This window comes from Salvelinus alpinus, chromosome 5, assembly GCF_045679555.1.
Source record: "Salvelinus alpinus chromosome 5, SLU_Salpinus.1, whole genome shotgun sequence".
Lineage (NCBI taxonomy): Eukaryota > Metazoa > Chordata > Actinopteri > Salmoniformes > Salmonidae > Salvelinus > Salvelinus alpinus.
In genome coordinates, this window is record NC_092090.1 from 68,285,439 (window position 1) to 68,306,452 (window position 21,014).

Below are 21,014 nucleotides of genomic sequence, written 5' to 3' on the forward strand. Positions count from 1 at the left end.
TGGAAACAACATTCAGTGGTGTTACTATAACCATACAGTTCATGTGTTCACTTCCCAGCTCACGTGTGGATAACCAGCATATGATTGCTGTTTTGCCTTCTCCTGTCCTGTGGGGGTTGGTTGGTTTGCATGGTTAGCAAGGTGGCACCCCAGCCTTTCTTCCCTTCCCCTCCCCACACTGGAATGTGCTGCCACTGATAAGATGCTGTTCAGAGCAGCAGATACCTGCTCCCAGCTTCCAGCCCAATCATGTAATCCAATTGTGGCGATATAGAGGCTGAGGCCAAACTCCTAAAAACCACCAAGCATGCAAATCAGCACTCAGGCAAAGCCCCAGCCCAGGACCATATCTTTACTGAGATAAAGAAGCTTGGGTTACTATGGGAACACAAGCCTCTTCTACTCCCATGACTTCAGGTTAGGGAAACAACACAATTACGGTTTGATTTTTTACAACACGTTTTCTCGCTCTCGTTCTTCCTATCTGTCTTGTTTTCACCCCTCCCATCCATTTCCTCTGAAGGGCTTATAGGGCTGCAGTGTTTGAACAGAAAAAACATTGTGCATTCTGCTGCACTGAACAATGGCTTGTGTTTCTGACCTACGGGCCCCAAATTACACATTAGCTCACTTACTCTTTGTCTGCCATGGATTCCTGACATGTATCTACTTACAAAACAAATTAACAACCAGACAGATTCAGCCAGACCGGCAGATTCTTGCAGTGCCTGTAGCAGAACAAACAACAGAACCACTGTGTAGGGTAGGTAGGCCTCTGCCTGTAGGATAGCAGAACCATTGTGTAGTGTAGGCCTCTGCCTGTAGGATAGCAGAACCATTGTGTAGTGTAGGCCTCTGTCTGTAGCATAGCAGAACCATTGTGTAGTGTAGGCCTCTGCCTGTAGGATAGCAGAACCATTGTGTAGTGTAGGCCTCTGTCTGTAGCATAGCAGAACCAGTGTGTAGGGTAGGCCTCTGTCTGTAGGATAGCAGAACCAGTGTGTAGTGTAGGCCTCTGTCTGTAGGATAGCAGAACCAGTGTGTAGTGTAGGCCTCTGCCTGTAGGATAGCAGACCCAGTGTGTAGGGTAGGCCTCTGCCTGTAGGATAGCAGAACCAGTGTGTAGGGTAGGCCTCTGCCTGTAGGATAGCAGAACCAGTGTGTAGGGTAGGCCTCTGCCTGTAGGATAGCAGAACCAGTGTGTAGTGTAGGCCTCTGCCTGTAGGATAGCAGAACCAGTGTGTAGTGTAGGCCTCTGTCTGTAGCATAGCAGAACAAGTGTGTAGGGTAGCAGAACCATTGTGTAGTGTAGGCCTTTGTCTGTAGGATAGCAGAACCAGTGTGTAGGGTAGACCTCTGCCTGTAGGATAGCAGAACCAGTGTGTAGGGTAGACCTCTGCCTGTAGGATAACAGAACCAGCGTGTAGGGTAGGCCTCTGCCTGTAGGATAGCAGAACCATTGTGTAGTGTAGGCCTCTGTCTGTAGGATAGCAGACCCAGTGTGTAGGGTAGGCCTCTGCCTGTAGGATAGCAGAACCAGTGTGTAGGTTAGGCCTCTGCCTGTAGGATAGCAGAACCAGTGTGTAGGGTAGGCCTTTGTCTATAAGATAGCAGAACCCCTGTGTAGGGTAGGCCTCTGTCTGTAGCATAGCAGAAACCCTGTGTAGGGTAGGCCTCTGCCTGTAGGATAGCAGAACCAGCGTGTAGGGTAGGCCTCTGCCTGTAGGATAGCAGAACCAGTGTGTAGGGTAGGCCTTTGTCTATAAGATAGCAGAACCCCTGTGTAGGGTAGGCCTCTGTCTATAGGATAGCAGAACCCCTGTGTAGGGTAGGCCTCTGTCTATAGCAGTGGTTCCCAAACTTTTTATAGTCCTGTACCCCTTCAAACATTCAACCTTCAGCTGCGTACCCCCTCTAGCACCAAGGTCAGCGCAATCTCAAATGTAGTTTTTTTTGCCATCATTGTAAGCCTGCCACACACACCCACTATACGATACATTTATTAAACATAAGAATGAGTGTGAGTTTGTCACAACCTGGCTCATAGGAAGTAACAAAAAGCTCTTATAGGACCAGGGCACAAATAATAATAATCAATAATTTTGCTCTTTATTTAACTATCTTACATATAAAACCTTATTTGTTCATCGAACATTGTGAATAACTCACCACAGGTTAATGAGAAGGGTGTGCTTGAAAGGATGCACATAACTCTGCAATGTTGGGTTGTATTGGAGAGAGTCTCAGTCTTAAATCATTTTCCACACACAGTTTGCATGTATTTAGTTTTCATGCTAGTGGGGGTCGAGAATCCACTCTCACATAGGTACGTGGTTGCAAAGGGCATCAGTGTCTTAACAGCGCGATTTGCCAAGGCAGCATACTCTGAGCGCAGCCCAATCCAGAAATCTGGCAGTGGCTTCGGATTAAATTCAATTTTCACAGAACCGCTTGTTGCAATTTCGATGAGGCTCTCTTGTTCAGATATTGATAAGTGGACTGGAGGTAGGGTATGAAAGGGATAACAAATCCAGTTGTTTGTGTCTTCTGTTTCAGGAAAGTACCTGCGTAATTGCGCACCCAACTCACTCAGGTGCTTCGCTATATCACATTTGACATTGTCCGTAAGCTTGAGTTAATTTGCACACAAAAAATCATACAATGATGAAAAGACCTGTGTGTTGTCCTTGTTAATGCAGACAGAGAAGAGCTCCAACTTCTTAATCATAGCCTCAATTTGTCCCACACATTGAATATAGTTGCGGAGAGTCCCTGTAAATCCTAGATTCAGATCTTTCAGGTGAGAAAAAACATTACCCAGATAGGCCAGTCGTGTGAGAAACTCGTCATCATGCAAGCGATCAGACAAGTGACAATTATGGTCAGTAAAGAAAACTTTAAGCTCATCTCTCAATTAAAAAGAACTTGTCAATACCTTGCCCCTTGATAACCAGCGCACTCATGTATGTTGTAAAAGCGTTACATGGTCGCTGCCTATATCATTGCATAGTGCAGAAAATACATGAGAGTTCAGGGGCCTTGCTTTAACAAAGTTAACTATTTTCCAAAACGTATTTCAAGCTGTCAGGCATTCCCTTGGCAGCAAGAGCCTCTCGGTGGATGCTGCAGTGTACCCAAGTGGCGTCGGGAGCAACTGGTGCATGCGCGTTACCACTCCACTATGTCTCGCTGTCATGGCTTTTGCACCATCAGTACAGATAACAACATGAGCAGCAGTTACGTTTGGCTACATACGGACCGTTAGTGGAATTCCCGAGAGAGAATAACGATTAATGTGATTGGATGTTAATTATTTGACTAGGCTACCTGTTAGAGGTCGACCGATTAATCGGAATGGCCGATTAATTAAGGCCGATTTTCAAGTTTTCATAATCGGAAATTGGTCATTTTGGACGCCGATTTTGCTGATAATTTCTTTAAAAAAAAAATGTTACACCTTTATTTAACTAGGCAAGTCAGTGAAGAACACATTCTTATTTTCAATGACGGCCTAGGAATGGTGGGTTAACTGCCTTGTTCAGGGGCAGAACGACAGATTTGTCAGCTCAGGGATTCAATCTTGCAACCTTACGGTTAACTAGTCCAACGCTCTAACCACCTGCCTCACGAGGAGCACGCCTGTTACGCGAATGCAGTAAGAAGCCAAGGTAAATTGCTAGCTAGCATTAAACTTATCTTGTAAAAAACAATCAATCAATCATAATCACTAGTTATAACTACACATCGTTGATGATATTACTAGTTTATCTAGCGTGTCCTACGTTGCATATAATCGATGCAGTGCGCATTCGCGAAAAAGGACTGTCGTTGCGCCAACGTGTACCTAACCATAAACATCAATGCCTTTCTTAAAATCAATACACAGAAGTATATATTTTTAAAGCTGCATATTTAGCTAAAAGAAATCCAGGTTAGCAGGCAATATTAACCAGGTGAAATTGTGTCACTTGTGTCATTGTTCATTGCACGCAGAGTCAGGGTATATGCAACAGTTTGGAATATTTAGACTTATGGATGCTACCCGTTAGATAAAATACGGAATGGTTCCGTATTTCACTGAAAGAATAAACGTTGTGTTTTCGAGATGATAGTTTCTGGATTCGACCATATTAATGACCTAAGGCTCGTATTTCTGTGTGTTATTATGTTATAATTAACTAGCAGTCTGACTGAGCGATGGTAGGCACCAGCAGGCTCGTAAGCATTCATACAAACAGCAATTTCGTGCGTTTTGCCAGCAGCTCTTCGCAATGCTCCAAGCATTGCGCTGTTTATGACTTCAAGCCTATCAACTCCCGAGATTAGGCTGGTGTAACCGACGTGAAATGGCGAGCTAGTTAGCGGGGTGCGCGTTAATAGCGTTTCAAACGTCACTCGCTCTGAGACTTGGAGTAGTTGTTCCCCTTGCTCTGCATGGGTAACGCTGCTTCGAGGGTGGCTGTTGTCGATGTGTTTCTGGTTCGAGCCCAGGTAGCTGCGAGGAGAGGGATGGAAGCTATACTGTTACACTGGCAATACTAAAGTGCCTATAAGTACATCCAATAGTCAAAGGTATATGAAATACAAATCGTATAGAGAGAAATAGTCCTATAATTCCTATAATAACTACAACCTAAAACTTCTTACCTGGGAATATTGAAGACTCATGTTAAAAGGAACCACCAGCTTTCATATGTTCTCATGTTCTGAGCAAGGAACTTAAACGTTAGCTTTCTTACATGGCACATATTGCACTTTTACTTTCTTCTCCAACACTTTGTTTTTGCATTATTTAAACCAAATTGAACATGTTTCATTATTTATGAGGCTAAATTGATTTTATTGATGTATTATATTAAGTTAAAATAAGTGTTCATTCAGCATTGTTGTAATTGTCATTATTACAAAAAAATTGTTTAATTTAATCGTCCGATTAATCGGTATCGGCTTTTTTTGGTCCTCCAATAATCGGTATCTGCGTTGAAAAATCATAATCGGTCGACCTCTACTACCTGTATTTGACATTGTTGTTATTTCACTGAACACTAGATGTTTCACTGCCAAAAATAAAATTAAACCGAGGCTACTCAGGCGAGGAAAAAAACTCACCCAAATGTATAGCCCTGTTGGAAAATATTAAATGGACTGTTTGAAAATGTGAAGAAGAAAAAAAAAATATATATATATATATTTGGGAATACCTGGTCTATAGGATAGCAGAACCACTGCGTAGGGTACACCTCTGTCTATAGGATAGCAGAACCACTGTGAAGTGTAGTGTAGGGTAGGACTATGCCTGTGCTGTGATTTTCTCCCTTTCCTATGGTTAAACACTAGTAACCACCCACTAACTAACAACTACTACAAAATGTAGCTATCGGTACAAATGGAAACAAATCACTCTACCAAAAGAACATATCTCAGATGTCTGTATGTTTGTCAAGTCAATTACCTGTACTGATAAATGTATTTCAGTGAAGCAGCCTGGCTAAATGTGTTGACAATTGTCAGCTCAGGCGACTGCATTCCCACCATGGTAGTCACAGCAGAGCTTTGCCCCCCCCCTCCGTCCATTACTCGCCTGCCTGTTTCTCAGTTTAGCATCACTCGTCGCCTATGATGGCTGAGCTGCTGTGCCATGCCATTCTTTCTATTTATGGCGCGGGTGGATCTGGCTGTGAGTACACATGACGACGGCCACCGTTCTGTCACTCACTGTCACTCTGTAATCCGCCCTCCCCACACATACACAGCCCCTGCTCCGAATGGCACCACTGTACCATGGTGGCGTGCGTCACCCGGCTGAAACATTCTACCACACACAGAACCACTCGTATCACACAACCCCTGCTCTGAGTGGCACCACTGTACCATGGTGGCGTCACCCGGCTAGAACACCCTATTACACACACACACAGACACAGACCCCTCCCTACCTCCCTCCCTCCTCCTCCATACATCCCTCCCTTCCTGAGCATAGTCTGCCTGTCAGTGTCTGCAGCCTCTGTTTCCTGCCCCTTTTCCTCCCCTAGTATTATTGTGCAAATTGAAATGCTGGGAAGAGGGGGAGTCTAGTCATTCAGACGGATGCAGATCGGAGCTCCCTTTCTCTCGCTGTCTTTCTCTCTCTCCTCTCTCCTCAGTCTTTTTTGGCAAGCGGGAAGGGAAATATGATTATCCAGCAGGGGAATTGTTTCATCAACACCTGGAGCAGATAATGAAAATAGGAGGATTTATGCACTGTGCTGTGTGGGGCTATGCACTGGGATGGTTTCTCTCTCTGCTGCCTGCCAGGCAGAAGGATTCTCTCTGCTGCCTGCCAGGCAGAAGGATTCTCTCTGCTGCCTGCCAGGCAGAAGGATTCTCTCTGCTGCCTGCCAGACAGAAGGATTCTCTCTGCTGCCTGCCAGGCAGAAGGATTCTCTCTGCTGCCTGCCAGACAGAAGGATTCTCTCTGCTGCCTGCCAGACAGGAGTTAATTAACCAGTAGCCTGGAAGACTACAGGCCGCCACTATAGTTACTTAACTAATCGTAAAATTAACAGAAAATGATGGTCAATGTTCTGGTGAGAGGCAAAAGAATAGCCACCAATTCCTTTTAACCATTCCTCGATAGTCTGTTGTCCTTTAACAAACAACTACAGCAGTGATAATTTCACCAACACATAGAGAGCAGTTGGGTAAGAAGCTAAAGGAGATAGCAAATGCAAATCTTAGGGCTGGGAATTGACAGGGACCTCATGATACGATATTATCACCACACTTAGATGTCGATACGATTCTTTTTGTATTGCGATTCGATACTGTGATTTTATTGCGATTCGATGTTCCAAATATATTGCTCACTGTATGTCTGCTGCAGAGGGACAGCAGAGAGTCATGAGAAAACGAGCTTTGATCAGTCATGGAAATAAAAGTGTTGAAAACATGTCTATTTAAAAAGAAGTAAAAATACCAGTTTTGGCACGGGTACAGCCAACTAGTTCTAGCTAGCGTTAACAACCTTGCAAGAATCGGTAGTTGGAGACGTAGAATCTATGTAATATCGTCAAAAAGAATATTGTGATAATCTAATGTATCAATTTTTCTCCCATCCCTAGCAAGCAGTGGCTGTGGGGGAGCGTTACTGTGCCTTCGGAAAGTATTCAGACCCCTTGAAGTTTTCCACATCTTGTTACGTTACAGCCTTATTCTAAAACTGATTAAAAAAATTAAATCCACAGCAATCGACAAACCAAAAAAATATATATATGTATATATACAGTGGGGAGAACAAGTATTTGATACAGTGCCGATTTTGCCGATTTTTCTACTTACAAAGCATGTAGAGGTCTGTAATTTTTTATCATAGTTACACTTCAACTGTGAGAGACGGAATCTAAAACCAAAATCCAGAAAATCACATCTTTGGGGATGCTTTTCTGCAAAGGGGACAGGACGACTGCACCGTATTGAGGGGAGGATGGACGGGGCCATGTATCGCGAGATCTTGCCCAACAACCTCCTTCCCTCAGTAAGAGCATTGAAGATGGGTCGTGGCTGGGTCTTCCAGCATGACAACGACCCGAAACACACAGCCAGGGCAACTAAGGAGTGCCTCCGTAAGAAGCATCTCAAGGTCCTGGAGTGGCCTAGCCAGTCTCCAGACCTGAACCCAATAGATAATCTTTGGAGGGAGCTGAAAGTCCGTATTGCCCAGCGACAGCCCCGAAACCTGAAGGATCTGGAGAAGGTCTGTATGGAGGAGTGGGCCAAAATCCCTGCTGCAGTGTGTGCAAACCTGGTCAAGAACTACAGGAAACGTATGATCTCTGTAATTGCAAACAAAGGTTTCTGTACCAAATATTAAGTTCTGCTTTTCTGATGTATCAAATACTTATGTCATGCAATAAAATGCAAATTAATTACTTAAAAATCATACAATGTGATTTTCTGGATTTTTGTTTTAGATTCCGTCTCTCACAGTTGAAGTGTACCTATGATAAAAATTACAGACCTCTACATGCTTTGTAAGTAGGAAACACTGCCGATTTTGCAGGTTATCAAATACTTGTTCTCCCCACTGTATATATTACGTAAGTAATCAGACTTTTTGCTATGAGACTCCAATTTGTAAGTCGCTCTGGATAAGAGCGTCTGCTAAATGACTTAAATGTAATGTAAATGTAAATTGAGCTCAGGTGCATCCTGTTTCCATTGATCATGTTTGAGATGTTTCTACAACTTGATTGGAGTTCACCTGTGGTAAGTTCAATTGATTGGACATGATTTGGAAAGGCACACACGTGTCTATATAAGGTCCCACAATGCATGTCAGAGCAAACACCAAGCCATGAAGTCGAAGGAGTTGTCTGTAGAGCTCCGAGACAGGATTGTGTCGAGGCACGGATCTGGGGAAGGGTACCAAAACATTTCTGCAGCAGTGAAGGTCCCCAAGAACACAGTGGCCTTCATCATTCTTAAATGGAAAACATTTTGGAACCACCAAGAGTCTTCCTAGAGCTGGCTGCCCAGCCAAACTGAGCAATCGGGGGAGAAGGGCCTTGGTCAGGGAGGTGACCAAGAACCCAATGGTCACTCTGACAGAGCTCTAGAGTTCCTCTGTGGAGATGGGAGAACCTTCTAGGACAACCATCTCTGCAGCACTTCACCAATCAGGCCTTTATGGTAGAGTGGCCAGACGGAACCCACTCCTCAGTAAAAGGAACATGACAGCCTGCTTGGAGTTTACCAAATGGCACCTAAAACAAGATTCTCTGGTCTGATGAAACCAAAATGTAACTCTTTGGCCTGAATGCCAAGCGTCACGTCTGGAGGAAACCTGGCACCATCCCTACGGTGAAGCATAGTGGTGGTAGCATCATGCTGTGGGGATGTTTTTTAGCGGCAGGGACTGGGAGACTAGTCAGGATCGAGGCAAAGATGAACGGAGCAAAGTACAGAGATCCTTGATGAAAACCTGCTCCAGAACGCTCAGGACCTCAGACTAGAGTGAATGTTCACCTTCCAACAGGACAATGACTCTAAGCACAAGACAAGACAATGCAGGAGTGGCTTCGGAACAAGTCTCTGAATGTCCTTGAGTGGCCCAGTCAGAGCCCGGACTTCAACCCGATCTAACATCTCTGGAGAGACGTGAAAATAGCTTGAAAAGATCTGCAGAGAAGAGTAAGAGAAACTCCCCAAATACAGGTGTGCGAAGCTTGTAGCGTCATACCAAGAAGACTTGAGGCTGTAATTGCTGCCAAAGGTATTTCAACAAAGTACTAAGTGTCTGAATACTTATGTAAATGTGATATTTAAGTTTGCAAAAATGTCTAAAAATCTGTTTTTGCTTTGTCATTATGGGGTATTGTGTGTAGATTGAGGAGGGAAAAACAATTTAATCAATTTTAGAATAAGGCTGCAACATAACAAAATGTAGGGAAAGTCAAGAGGTCTGAATACTTTCCAAATGCACAGTATATATTATTATTTATTTTTTTATGCACTTTGAGATCATTCTTGTATAACGAAAAGCACTTCACAAATATAATAAATTATCCTACCTTTCTCTCACCACCATCTGTTTTCATCTGTATTGACTTGATAATTTGCCTCACGCTGTATTGGTGTGTGTGCCAGTGTAATTGTTGTCTCATTCCACACCGTGAGTAAAGAGTGTGTGTATGGTGTGTGTGTCCTTGTTTTAGAAAATGTGGCAAAGTGGTCTGCCTGAAAGGAGCGAACAACCCCGAATCAAGTAAGAAGAGTACATAGATGAGTACATAGTTTACATAGAAAAAAGGGTTCTTCGGCTGTCCCAATAGGAGAACCCTTTTTGGTTCCAGGTAGAACCCTTTTTGGTTTTGGGTAAAACCCTTTTGGGTTCCATGCAGAACCCTCAGTGGTAAGGGTTCTACCTGGAAACAAAAGGGTTCCACCTGGAACCAAAGAGGATTATCCTATGGGGACAGCTGAAGAACCATTTTAGGTGTATATAACCCCCATAATGCAGAAGTCAGGAGAGAGAGCACTGATTCTAGATCTGAGATACCCAATACTATGGCACATCTGTCAACCTGAGTCATAAGTGTGAAATCTCTTTCTCACTGTTCCTGCCAAACTGGTTGCAGAAGTCCAGCATAATGTACTAACTACATCGCACATGTCTATATCTTCACACAACATTTTGTGTAAGACAGAAAATATAACAAACCCTTGCCTACTGTTCCTACAGACGCAGTCAGTTTAACATGGACTTCAGAGACACTAAAGATGAAGAAAACCAAGGAACTGCTTTATTTATATGCATAGTATATATATATATATATATACAGTGGGGAGAACAAGTATTTGATACACTGCCGATTTTGCAGGTTTTCCAACTTACAAAGCATGTAGAGGTCTGTAATTTTTATCATAGGTACACTTCAACTGTGAGAGACGGAATCTAAAACAAAAATCCAGAAAATCACATTGTATGATTTTTAAGTAATTAATTTGCATTTTATTGCATGACATAAGTATTTGATACATCAGAAAAGCAGAACTTAATATTTGGTACAGAAACCTTTGTTTGCAATTACAAAGATCATACGTTTCCTGTAGTTATTGACCAGGTTTGCACACACTGCAGCAGGGATTTTGGCCCACTCCTCCATACAGACCTTCTCCAGATCCTTCAGGTTTCGGGGCTGTCGCTGGGCAATACGGACTTTCAGCTCCCTCCAAAGATTTTCTATTGGGTTCAGGTCTGGAGACTGGCTAGGCCACTCCAGGACCTTGAGATGCTTCTTACGGAGCCACTCCTTAGTTGCCCTGGCTGTGTGTTTCGGGTCGTTGTCATGCTGGAAGATCCAGCCACGACCCATCTTCAATGCTCTTACTGAGGGAAGGAGGTTTTTGGCCAAGATCTCGCGATACATGGCCCCATCCATCCTCCCCTCAATATGATGCAGTCGTCCTGTCCCCTTTGCAGAAAAGCATCCCCAAAGAATGATGTTTCCACCTCCATGCTTCACGGTTGGGAGGGTGTTCTTGGGGTTGTACTCAACCTTCTTCTTCCTCCAAACACGGCGAGTGGAGTTTAGACCAAAAAGCTCTATTTTTGTCTCATCAGACCACATGACCTTCTCCCATTCCTCCTCTGGATCATCCAGATGGTCATTGGCAAACTTCAGACGGGCCTAGAAATGCGCTGGCTTGAGCAAGGGGACCTTGCATGCGCTGCAGGATTTCAATCCATGACGGTGTAGTGTGTTACTAATGGTTTTCTTTGAGACTGTGGTCCCAGCTCTCTTCAGGTCATTGACCAGGTCCTGCAGTGTAGTTATGGGCTGATCCCTCACCTTTCTCATGATCATTGATGCCCCACGAGGTGAGATCTTGCATGGAGCCCCAGACCGAGGGTGGTTGACCGTCATCTTCAACTTCTTCCATTTTCTAATAATTGCGCCAACAGTTGTTGCCTTCTCACCAAGCTGCTTGCCTATTGTCCTGTAGCCCATCCCAGCCTTGTGCAGGTCTACAATTTTATCCCTGATGTCCTTACACAGCTCTCTGGTCTTGGCCATTGTGGAGAGATTGGAGTCTGTTTGATTGAGTGTGTGTACAGGTGTCTTTTATACAGGTAACAAGTTCAAACAGGTGCAGTTAATACAGGTAATGAGTGGAGAACAGGAGGGCTTCTTAAAGAAAAACTAACAGGTCTGTGAGAGCCGGAATTCTTACTGGTTGGTAGGTGATCAAATACTTATGTCATGCAATAAAATGCAAATTAATTACTTAAAAATCATACAATGTGATTTTTTGGATTTTTGTTTTAGATTCCGTCTCTCACAGTTGAAGTGTACCTATGATAAAAATTACAGACCTCTACATGCTTTGTAAGTAGGAAAACCTTCAAAATCGGCAGTGTATCAAATACTTGTTCTCCCCACTGTATATACCCACGGAGTGGAACAAGCGCTTTACTTCCACATGAGAAAATAAAGCAGCTCAGCATTGGCTAACTAGCCATAAAAAGACTGATAAAGAATGAGGGGTAAAAGTAGAAATCTACATGAGACAGATTCCCCAGCGTTGCGTAACCAACTCTTATCTAAGCTCTATGAACTTGGCCAGGCACTGCTTATTATTCTGCTGGAAAACAACATCAGTCCAAGTTTGGATTTCTTCTCACACAAAAGCTAATATTTGACAGACAGACAGCGCTGTCTGTCTCCGCTGAAGAGGCCTTCTGAGATATGATCGGCGGCTGAAGCACCTCATTGACTTCTGAATTCCATATTTAAAGAGAGCAAGCCTTTAAAAAGCAATGAATCCGGTTGAAAATAGCCTGTGGCATCATTACGAGTCAGAAGCAATTATTCTAGTGTCAAAATTGACTACAAAGTGTAAATAGGAACATTTTGGTCACAAAGTCACTCGTCTAAAATGGAGTTAGGAACATCCGTGCATCACAACGGGTAAATTTAAGGTTGGGTTTTCATTTGACACTGTCCATTTGCCCACTAACATGGGATGAACAGCTGCGGTGGTAGCTTTTTATTCAATAGCATAGACAGTGAGACAGACCTGCCCAGCAGTTCCGACTTTGTTTACATGTAACATGTTGCGTAGTTAGATGTAAAATTGCGCAACTAAAATGACAAAATTACAGATGTCTTACAATCTTACAATCATTTTGAAGAACTGAAATAGGCTTCGGTGTCTACAGTGTCTGATGGGGGGCAAACCTCATTAACTAAACGCAGAATCAGTCAGGAAACGGAGAGACGGAAATCTCTTTCTCTAATGAGCAACAGAAAAACACATGCCAATCGGCGTGTTCAGTGGCTCTTTAACAAGGAAGGCAGAGAGAAGCTGATCCACGGTGGGAGGGCCAATGGAGGCAGCAGCAATGGCAAGCAGCAGCCACCTCAATATCTTATTTCAGGCTGGGAATAGAGATCTGCAGCAATTATTGTTAGTATCACTCCAACCAGAAAGACTATTTCCCTCAGTGCTAATGCTCCTATCTCACATTTGTAGGAGGGAGCATGTCGACAACTGTTACGCTAATTGCCTTCACAGCTAGAGTAATTTATAAAGAAAACATGCTCCGAGACCCTCTATAGAGATATAGCCAGTCACGGCATCTCTCAAAATAAATGCTCAAACCCTGAAATCATAAGAAAGCTAACGGAAAGTAGGGATGGACACGATTATTAGAATATTCTAATATACGAACGGACGTTAGTATTCAAATTTTGAAAATCCTATTCGAAAAATCCTATTCCTAGTTTAACAATGAAAAGGCTTTGTCTCAAATAACATTATCAATGTGACATTGCTACACACAAGGATATTCCATGACATTTAAAATTCTTAATTTAATAAAACACACTTAAAAAAAAAAAAAAATTCAATGTGCGCCTACACCAAAAAGGGTTCTTCTATGGGGACAGCCGAAGAACCCTTTTTTCCCCCTAAGAGTGTAGGTAACCACAGGTTGTTTTCACCACAGGCGGGCGGGGCCACGACGTTCTATCTACTACTGACTGGGACTATCCTCAGTTCACTCATAAAGGCGTGCATAATTAGGTAATAACATAGGATGGTGGTGATTAGTAAATGATGTCTATACTTATTTGTTGTGAGTATAAAGTTGATGTTTAGTTGATCTGCATGATGAGGCAGGTATTATATTACTGACTGTATGCAATAGTCCTCTCTACTGCACTGAATGTTCCAATGGTAAATCAAATGTCAAATTGCCTTTTTACTTACTACTTTATTCTGAAAGCGGGGGGATTTTGTAAATACGCTACTCGGCAAAGACAGCCAATAGACCTTTGTACATGATGGGCCCAAGTGCCCAGAAAAGTACTTGTATAGACCTCCTCAAACAAGTTTTAAAAAGGGATCCACTTGAGAGATGTTGATGTAACTATATGAGAGTATGAACCAGCAAGCCATTCACTGTCTGTTCAACTGCTCTCTGTCAATGAGGGGACTAGGCCAAAAGGAAAACACACATGATTTAATGAGGCACTTAGTGTTCCCTCTACTTATGTTTCATTACTTTTATTGTAAAATCTTTCACGTGCCTCATTGCCAGCCAGTAATTTTGCATTTTCTGCAGCCAAATGACACATTTATGTAAACCATTATGCAAAAATAATGTTGCTTTATTGGCAAATGGGGTGACATTATCTCCAAATAACGTATTATTTAACCTTATTTTATTCAACATTGTTTCATTGATTATGATTGAACGAGCACAGAGGAAAGCAGAGCCTGGTCAGACTCAGGAAATCCCATCAATAAAAGGCAAAGCAGCCAGCGGAATTAACAGGCAATTTTAACCAGTCAAAGGTCTAATCCTTCTCAGGCTTCAAGACAACATCTTAATCACTTGATAATTACATCCTGTCACTCACCACACAAAGCAGATCAAGAGAGAGAAAGGAAGGCGCAATAAACAACAACTCAGCAGCACATAACACATCTAGCTATTACACTGACAGAGACGGCAGCAATACCTCTCACAGGGGAAACGACAACCAAATGAAAAGGGAATCAAAATCAGCAGCACGTAACACATCTCAAATCAAATGGTATTTGTCACATGCACGTGTTTAGCAGATGTTATTTCGTGTGTTGCGAAATGCTTACTTACGGGCCCTTCTCAACAATGAAAGAGAATTAATAGAAAAATAATAACACAAGGAATAAATACACAATGTTTAACGATAACTCGGTACTGCTTACCATGCGGTAGCAGAGAGAACAGTCTATGACTCGGGTGGCTGGAGTCTTTGACAATTTTTAGGGCCTTCCTAGGTCCTGGATGGCAGGGAGCTCGGCCCCAGTGACGTACTGGGACGTGCGCACTACCCTCTGTAGCGCCTTGTAGTCAAATGCCAAGCAGTTGCCATACCAAGCGGTGATGCGGCCAGTCACGATGCTCTCAATGGTGCAACTTTAGAACTTTTTGAGAATCTGAGGGCCCTTGCCGTTGTCATGTCTTCTTCAAGACAGTGTTGGTGTGTGTGGACCATGATCATTCCTTAGTGATGTGGACACAGAGGAACTTGAAGCTCTTGACCCGCTCCACTACAGCCCCGTCGATGTGGATGGGGGCGTGCTCGGCCCTTTGTTTCCTGTAGTCCACGATCAGCTCCTTTGTCTTGCTGACGGTGAGGGAGATGTTGTTGTCCTGGCACCACACTGCCAAGTCACCAACCTCCTCTTTATAGGCGGTTATCGTCGTTGTTGATCAGGCCAACCACCGTCGTGTTGTCAGCAAACTTAATAACGGTGTTGGAGTCGTGTGCTGCCATGCAGTTGTGGGTGAACAGGGAGTACAAGAGGGGTCTAAGCACGCACCCCTGAGGGCCCCCTGTGTTGAGGGTCATTGTGGCAGATGTATTGTTGCCTACCCTAACCACCTGGGAGCAGCCCGTCAGGAAGTCCAGGATCCAGTTGCAGAGGGAGGTGTTCAATCCCAGTGTCCTGAGCTTAGTGATGAGCTTGTAGGGCATTATAGTGTTGAACGCTGCGCTATGGTGTTTCCTCTTGTCCAGGTAGGAGAGGGCAGTGTGGCGTGCAATAGAGATTGCGTCATCTGTGGATCTGTTGGGGCGGTATGCGAATTGGAGTGGGTCCAGGGTGTCTGGGACGATGGTGTTGATGTGAGTCATGATCAGCCTTTCAAAGCATTTCATGGCTACAGATGTATGAGTGCTACGGGGCGATAGTCATTTAGACAGGCTACCTTGGCGTTCTTGGGCACAGGGACTATGGTGGTCTGCTTGAAACATCTAGGCATTACAGACTCAGGTCAGGGAGAGGTTGAAAATGTCAGTGAAGACACTTGTCATCTGGTCAGCGCATCTACTAGTGATAGTCACAGCAGCCAAGCTATTCATTAATTCTCATAACAGACAATGACAGTTCAGCAGGGGGACCATAAGGGGTGCATGTGACATCCCCACAAACCCTCTGGAGAGAACATTCCCTTCCTAGGGAGAATATATTTCGATAATATGTCTATATATATTGGACACACCGCCTCAGCAGCATAGCCAAAAGGATGCTCTCTCTCCACTTTCTCTCCACCACCGAGCATGACAGTTTGGGAGAGATGGGTCCCAGGGACACCCCGTGGGCCTTAATAAGCCTTTCTTCACGGGACGTGTCAGGCTCGGAATGTTGCACTACAGCCATCACACTGCAAGAGCAACGAAAACACTGAGAGGTATTGCAACATGAAGACCATTAAATAAATAAAAAACAAGTTAACAGGCCTCTGGAACAAGAGACCAAATAGTATAGGTGTTGCTGTATGGCTTGTAGTTCAACACACTCAGTTGTTCTAGCAACAGCTTTTAGCAACATCCCAACTAGTCTAGATGTCGAAATCTATTATACTGTTGATGTACAGCTTTCCGTTTATTCCTCCAACACACTGCTGAAATGTTACATATGCAGCTTCTACTACAACTGCTATAACAGAAAACAGTAGGCTACTGGCTTGACATGTTTGTTTATGACAAGTAATATACTATTTTAAAGGATATAATGTAAGACAGTGTAATAACCCCCCCACACACACACACATTCCAAATATTACAAATGAATGTAGTTCTGATGGTTAGGGGGGGGGGGGGGAGCAGTCTCCGTAAAAGAAAAAACATGTAAATTATAAAGTTCATGCCTAAACAGATGAACATAAGAATCAACTCTGTGGATTAGCGAGGGGGATTTGCCACTCGTCTCAACGTCACACAAAGAGAGGGGGGAAAAAATCACACATCTCATTTCTATTATGGAAGGTGGATAATTGCAACATTTTCTTATCGTTGCTGTTAGTTCATTACCCATGGGGGGGGGGGGGCTTTGAGGGGCTTAAGCAATATTGTATAATTGTCTTAATAGGCACGTGAGAGAAAGCTTTGCCAAACCCACACTGAGTGGGTCTATTCTACATACCTCATCTCGCATTTCCAATCACTCTAGCATAGCCCCCCCCCCCCCCCCCCCCATATGACAAAGCAGGCAGGTTTTGTTTGTACAGTTGATTTACACAGATAAGCGGCTTTCCGGATGAAATGGGGACTCCAAACAAATAAACAAACCATAATAAAATGTGGCCAATGTCGTGGATTGGTTTCTGACATAATAAAATGGACTACGGGAGCAGAACAAGCTGCAGTATACACACAGCATAAGCCATCATAAGAGCACGCATCTTTTTCCTATCAATCCAAAGCTGCTATATTAACCACTACTGAGACATGTTTAATGTGAAAGCAATACACTCCAAAGGCTACACTGGATAGTCAGTGCCACATAGATAAAGCAGCTAAAACTTACCATGTACGTTTGCATAAACACTGTGCACAGTATTGTAGAGCAGCATGGGTTCAATGAACCCTGAGAAAATGTGAGATTGATCTCAATTTACTGTGAAAGTTCCCGCTCTAATCAGATCCAGGCTCTGTGGACTGTGATGAACGGGGCATTGGCCATCAGTGAATTATGCGAGGTTAAGAACACTCTTTCAACTAACTGCACTGTGCTTATTAGAGCACGATGCAATAGGCCAGAGTGTTATTTAATAGCTAATGGTGCCGTGCCAGTTGGATAATTGATAAGCAATTAGCGCTGCAGTCATGCTAGGTGATAGGGTTCTCCCTGTATCAAGAACTATCAGTAGCACATGAATAGTCTCTGCTGCTGATACAAATCATAAACAGAACATAGAGTGGGTGCACCTCAACTGAAGCTGTATTTAGCGTTAGGGGAACATCTGATCGTATTATAAACAATGTTAACATCATTCCCGCTTAGCCCTATCACATATGTCGGCTTTCCAGATGTGAGTATAACCCACACGTAGCTCTATGCAAACTATCCCCGCATTCAACCCATTATCATGCAAATATGACAACTATCCATTTGATGGAATTAATTCAATTAATTGGAATGAATTGATGAAAGCTGCATCATGCCTGATTCGCTGTCTGGTCGAGTACAGCATTCATTCACTTGTAGATGTCACTGAACGACGAGACCCTGTTGACAGCCTATCCACTGCTCTCCTGGTGAGATCCTATTTGAGAAGCACTTTGCTCAGACTTCCCAGAGGCCTTTCAGAGTCATAACCTGTCAGACTGCCATAAGCAGCGAGCACCGGAGGCACGCACACAAATATCACATCTGAGCATACAATACACCCATGCACCGCGCACACACACACACACACACCAGGCCTCTCCCCATCACCCTCTCCTACATACACACACTTCCATGTACCCTCTGCACCCTCCTCTTAGACACTATCTTCTTTCACACTGAACCCCGGTAAGTGGCATTGAAGGCTTAAGTTAATGGAAGAGCAATGTAATTACTGGGACCCTGACAGGTTAACCTTGTTAACAGATGAGAGGTGACAAATTGATGACAAGCTCCCAGTGAGTAAACACTGTTGGCCATTTATGTCCACAAAAAAAAAAAGATGATATCAGGGACAATACGTATGCACTCAAATCTAGTAATAAGCCAATAGGTCAAGCTACGTAATGCAGTCCTGTACCGTGCACGTGGTTTGGTCCCTGTGGGGAACAAGCAGGAATTACAACACACTGTGTTGCTTACATCATCACACTCAACTGAGTAAAGTAGTAGCAGATGTCTATGGGTTTAGTTCCTCTGACCTTTGCAGCCACAGCCAGCCACTAACATGTAGGCTACAGGAATTATTGCAGATACTACGTAGGCCTCACAATTATTAATTACCAATACAAAAAAAGGTATTAATGACCAATTACCAATACAAATGTAAACTTTTTTTAGACAACTCTAGAGCTTGGACAGATGTTTCATGTTACTACAGTAGATCACAACGAGATCTAAGGATAGAGATTACTAATCCACAATCTCATTTGTAGACTTCAGACCTGAGGTTCAATCACCATCAAAGCTACTAGAAACAGATGATCAAAGACACGTTGGACCATCCAATGAATATATGCACACTCCACATGGTTATAGATGCATGAAATTATGTAAATTGTGTATCAAATGAATATAAAGGGTCTGCAGACCCTTGTTGAGTACAGTAGCCATATAACAAGAAAAGCCATAACTACAAGAACAAGATCATCAAGTCATTCCACTCATCAACACTGCAGAGAAAACAGCACCTGTTTATTTGCTGTCAAACAAACCGTTATGTGACAGCATTTCATGAATAGCAACTCATTAGTCAAGCTGAAAACTTATGCAAATACGGAGGTGTTCGACATGTGTAATTATAAGCCTCACCTCCAGACAGTCCAGGCTGACGAAACTGGCAATGGCAAATTCATCAATGATATCCTCTTCTTGAGAACTGGATTCTCGTCTCTTTCGACGAGGGGGGCGCGAGGTTCTGGCAGAGGGTGTTGAGTGTGGAGACTTTTTACCATTCTGGGAGGCGAGATCCCTCCCAGGACTTTGCTCCCTATCTGAACAAGACGAAGGTTTCGGACTGCGGGCATCCTTGCCCACTGCCTCCCGTCTCCGTACCCTCTCACGTTTGGAACGGGATCTCCGGCTCTGCTTCAATTTTCCATCCATTTTAGAAATGTTGCAATGACAAAAACACTATAAATCACCTAACGTAAAGCGGATTCCCTGTGCGGCCAACCGAAATAATAATCTATAGTGTTATCACTAGTAGATACGGATGTATAAATAATACATCTATAAGTAATCAGATTCACGGAATGACCTTGAATATAAACCTCCCGAATACAATAAACAAATGTTCAAATATTCCATGCAGGCGAGGAAGAAGCGATGCAAATCCTCACGTATTTTAAGCGATTAGATACAGTAACGTCGACGCGTTCTTCACATAAGCAGGTGCAAAACAGCGAAATAGTTACAATTTATGCACTCCACTTCCTTTGCAACTTTGTTGCATTGGAATAACACAATGTTAATAGCTGAATACCGCAGACAGCGCAGAGAAATCATGTCGCTGCCCGTTGTTTTCCACCACCCAATCCATGATCCGCTGTCAAAAGAGTCTAGATAATATCCGTCAAAATGCGTATTAGGTGCTTATCAATAATGGATAAGATAATAGGCTACATAAGTTGATAATCCTCTCTGTAGGCTATTAGCGAGTTTCAACGGTTAACCATATTCATCTGACAAGTTCCACCGTAGGGCTAAATCTTTGCGCGATAAAATCCACGAGGGCAGGAATCTCCAAATCTCTCGCTACTTATGCGCAATATTTTCCAAAATGATCCTCCGTTTAGCGACTTCAGCATACGACAATCCACTGTATATGATCAAACCCCATAAGGCAAAGGCATCGGCTATTCCAGGCCCGTGTAAGTTATACATCAATCCACTCCTGAATTCCGTCCTTGGTTGCTCAGTTGCTCGTGGCTCATCGTATTTTTCCCTTTCGCATAAATGCAAAGCTTTGATAAGTGTCCTTAAAGCGACAGGGGGTGATTCAAATCTACTCTCCCCTCTTTTCCCTACATCTGAAATTAGTGTGCAATAAAAGCCTCAGAGAGCCGAGATAACTGACGTAGGCTACTTCCGCCAGCTCTGCAAATTACCCAAAGGAAGTGAGCTAGTTTATATATAGCCTAGGCCTACTTTTAAATTCCGCACAGTAACTTTGTGATGGGGCATAGGCTACAATATTCGCATTCCTTTTGTGTAATTTGTCTGGCTACAAATACGTCTGTCGCAGCCTGCGGGTCCATGTAGTCGCCCCCACTCTGACGTCCTACTGTCAGCGAATAGAAATGCCCCACTGCCCAGGCTAGTAGAGGCTACTGGTGAGCGGTCTGTCAGCCGTTTGACAGTTGCCAAATGCGTATCAGTCTGTCAGGCTTCCCGAAAAAGTATACTACCGATATGCCAATCTCTACAGTATAGCCACCACCTTTAGGCTGTTACACTTTTCCAACTATAATGCGCGATTTGACTTGAGTGGGCAGAGGATATGCTTCTTTAACCATTGTAGCCTATTT

The 21,014-nt window shown here is 43.5% G+C and overlaps 1 protein-coding gene across 8 annotated transcripts in view; it reads right to left on the reverse strand.

Moving 5' to 3' along the window:
* The window catches only part of LOC139576586 (autism susceptibility gene 2 protein-like), a 381,761-nt gene extending 361,047 nt beyond the window's left edge, over nt 1-20,714 (reverse strand). For 4 of the 8 annotated variants that reach the window (XM_071402844.1, XM_071402842.1, XM_071402845.1 and 1 more), the window contains exon 1: nt 19,297-20,711. In XM_071402844.1, the coding sequence (XP_071258945.1) occupies nt 19,297-19,590 (294 nt within the window). In that variant the 5' untranslated portion in view covers nt 19,591-20,711. Of the gene's footprint in view, nt 1-19,296 lie in introns of all 8 variants that reach the window. The other 4 variants (XM_071402843.1, XM_071402846.1, XM_071402841.1 and 1 more) reach the window with 3 other exon arrangements.
* Nucleotides 20,715-21,014: the final 300 nt, after the last annotated feature.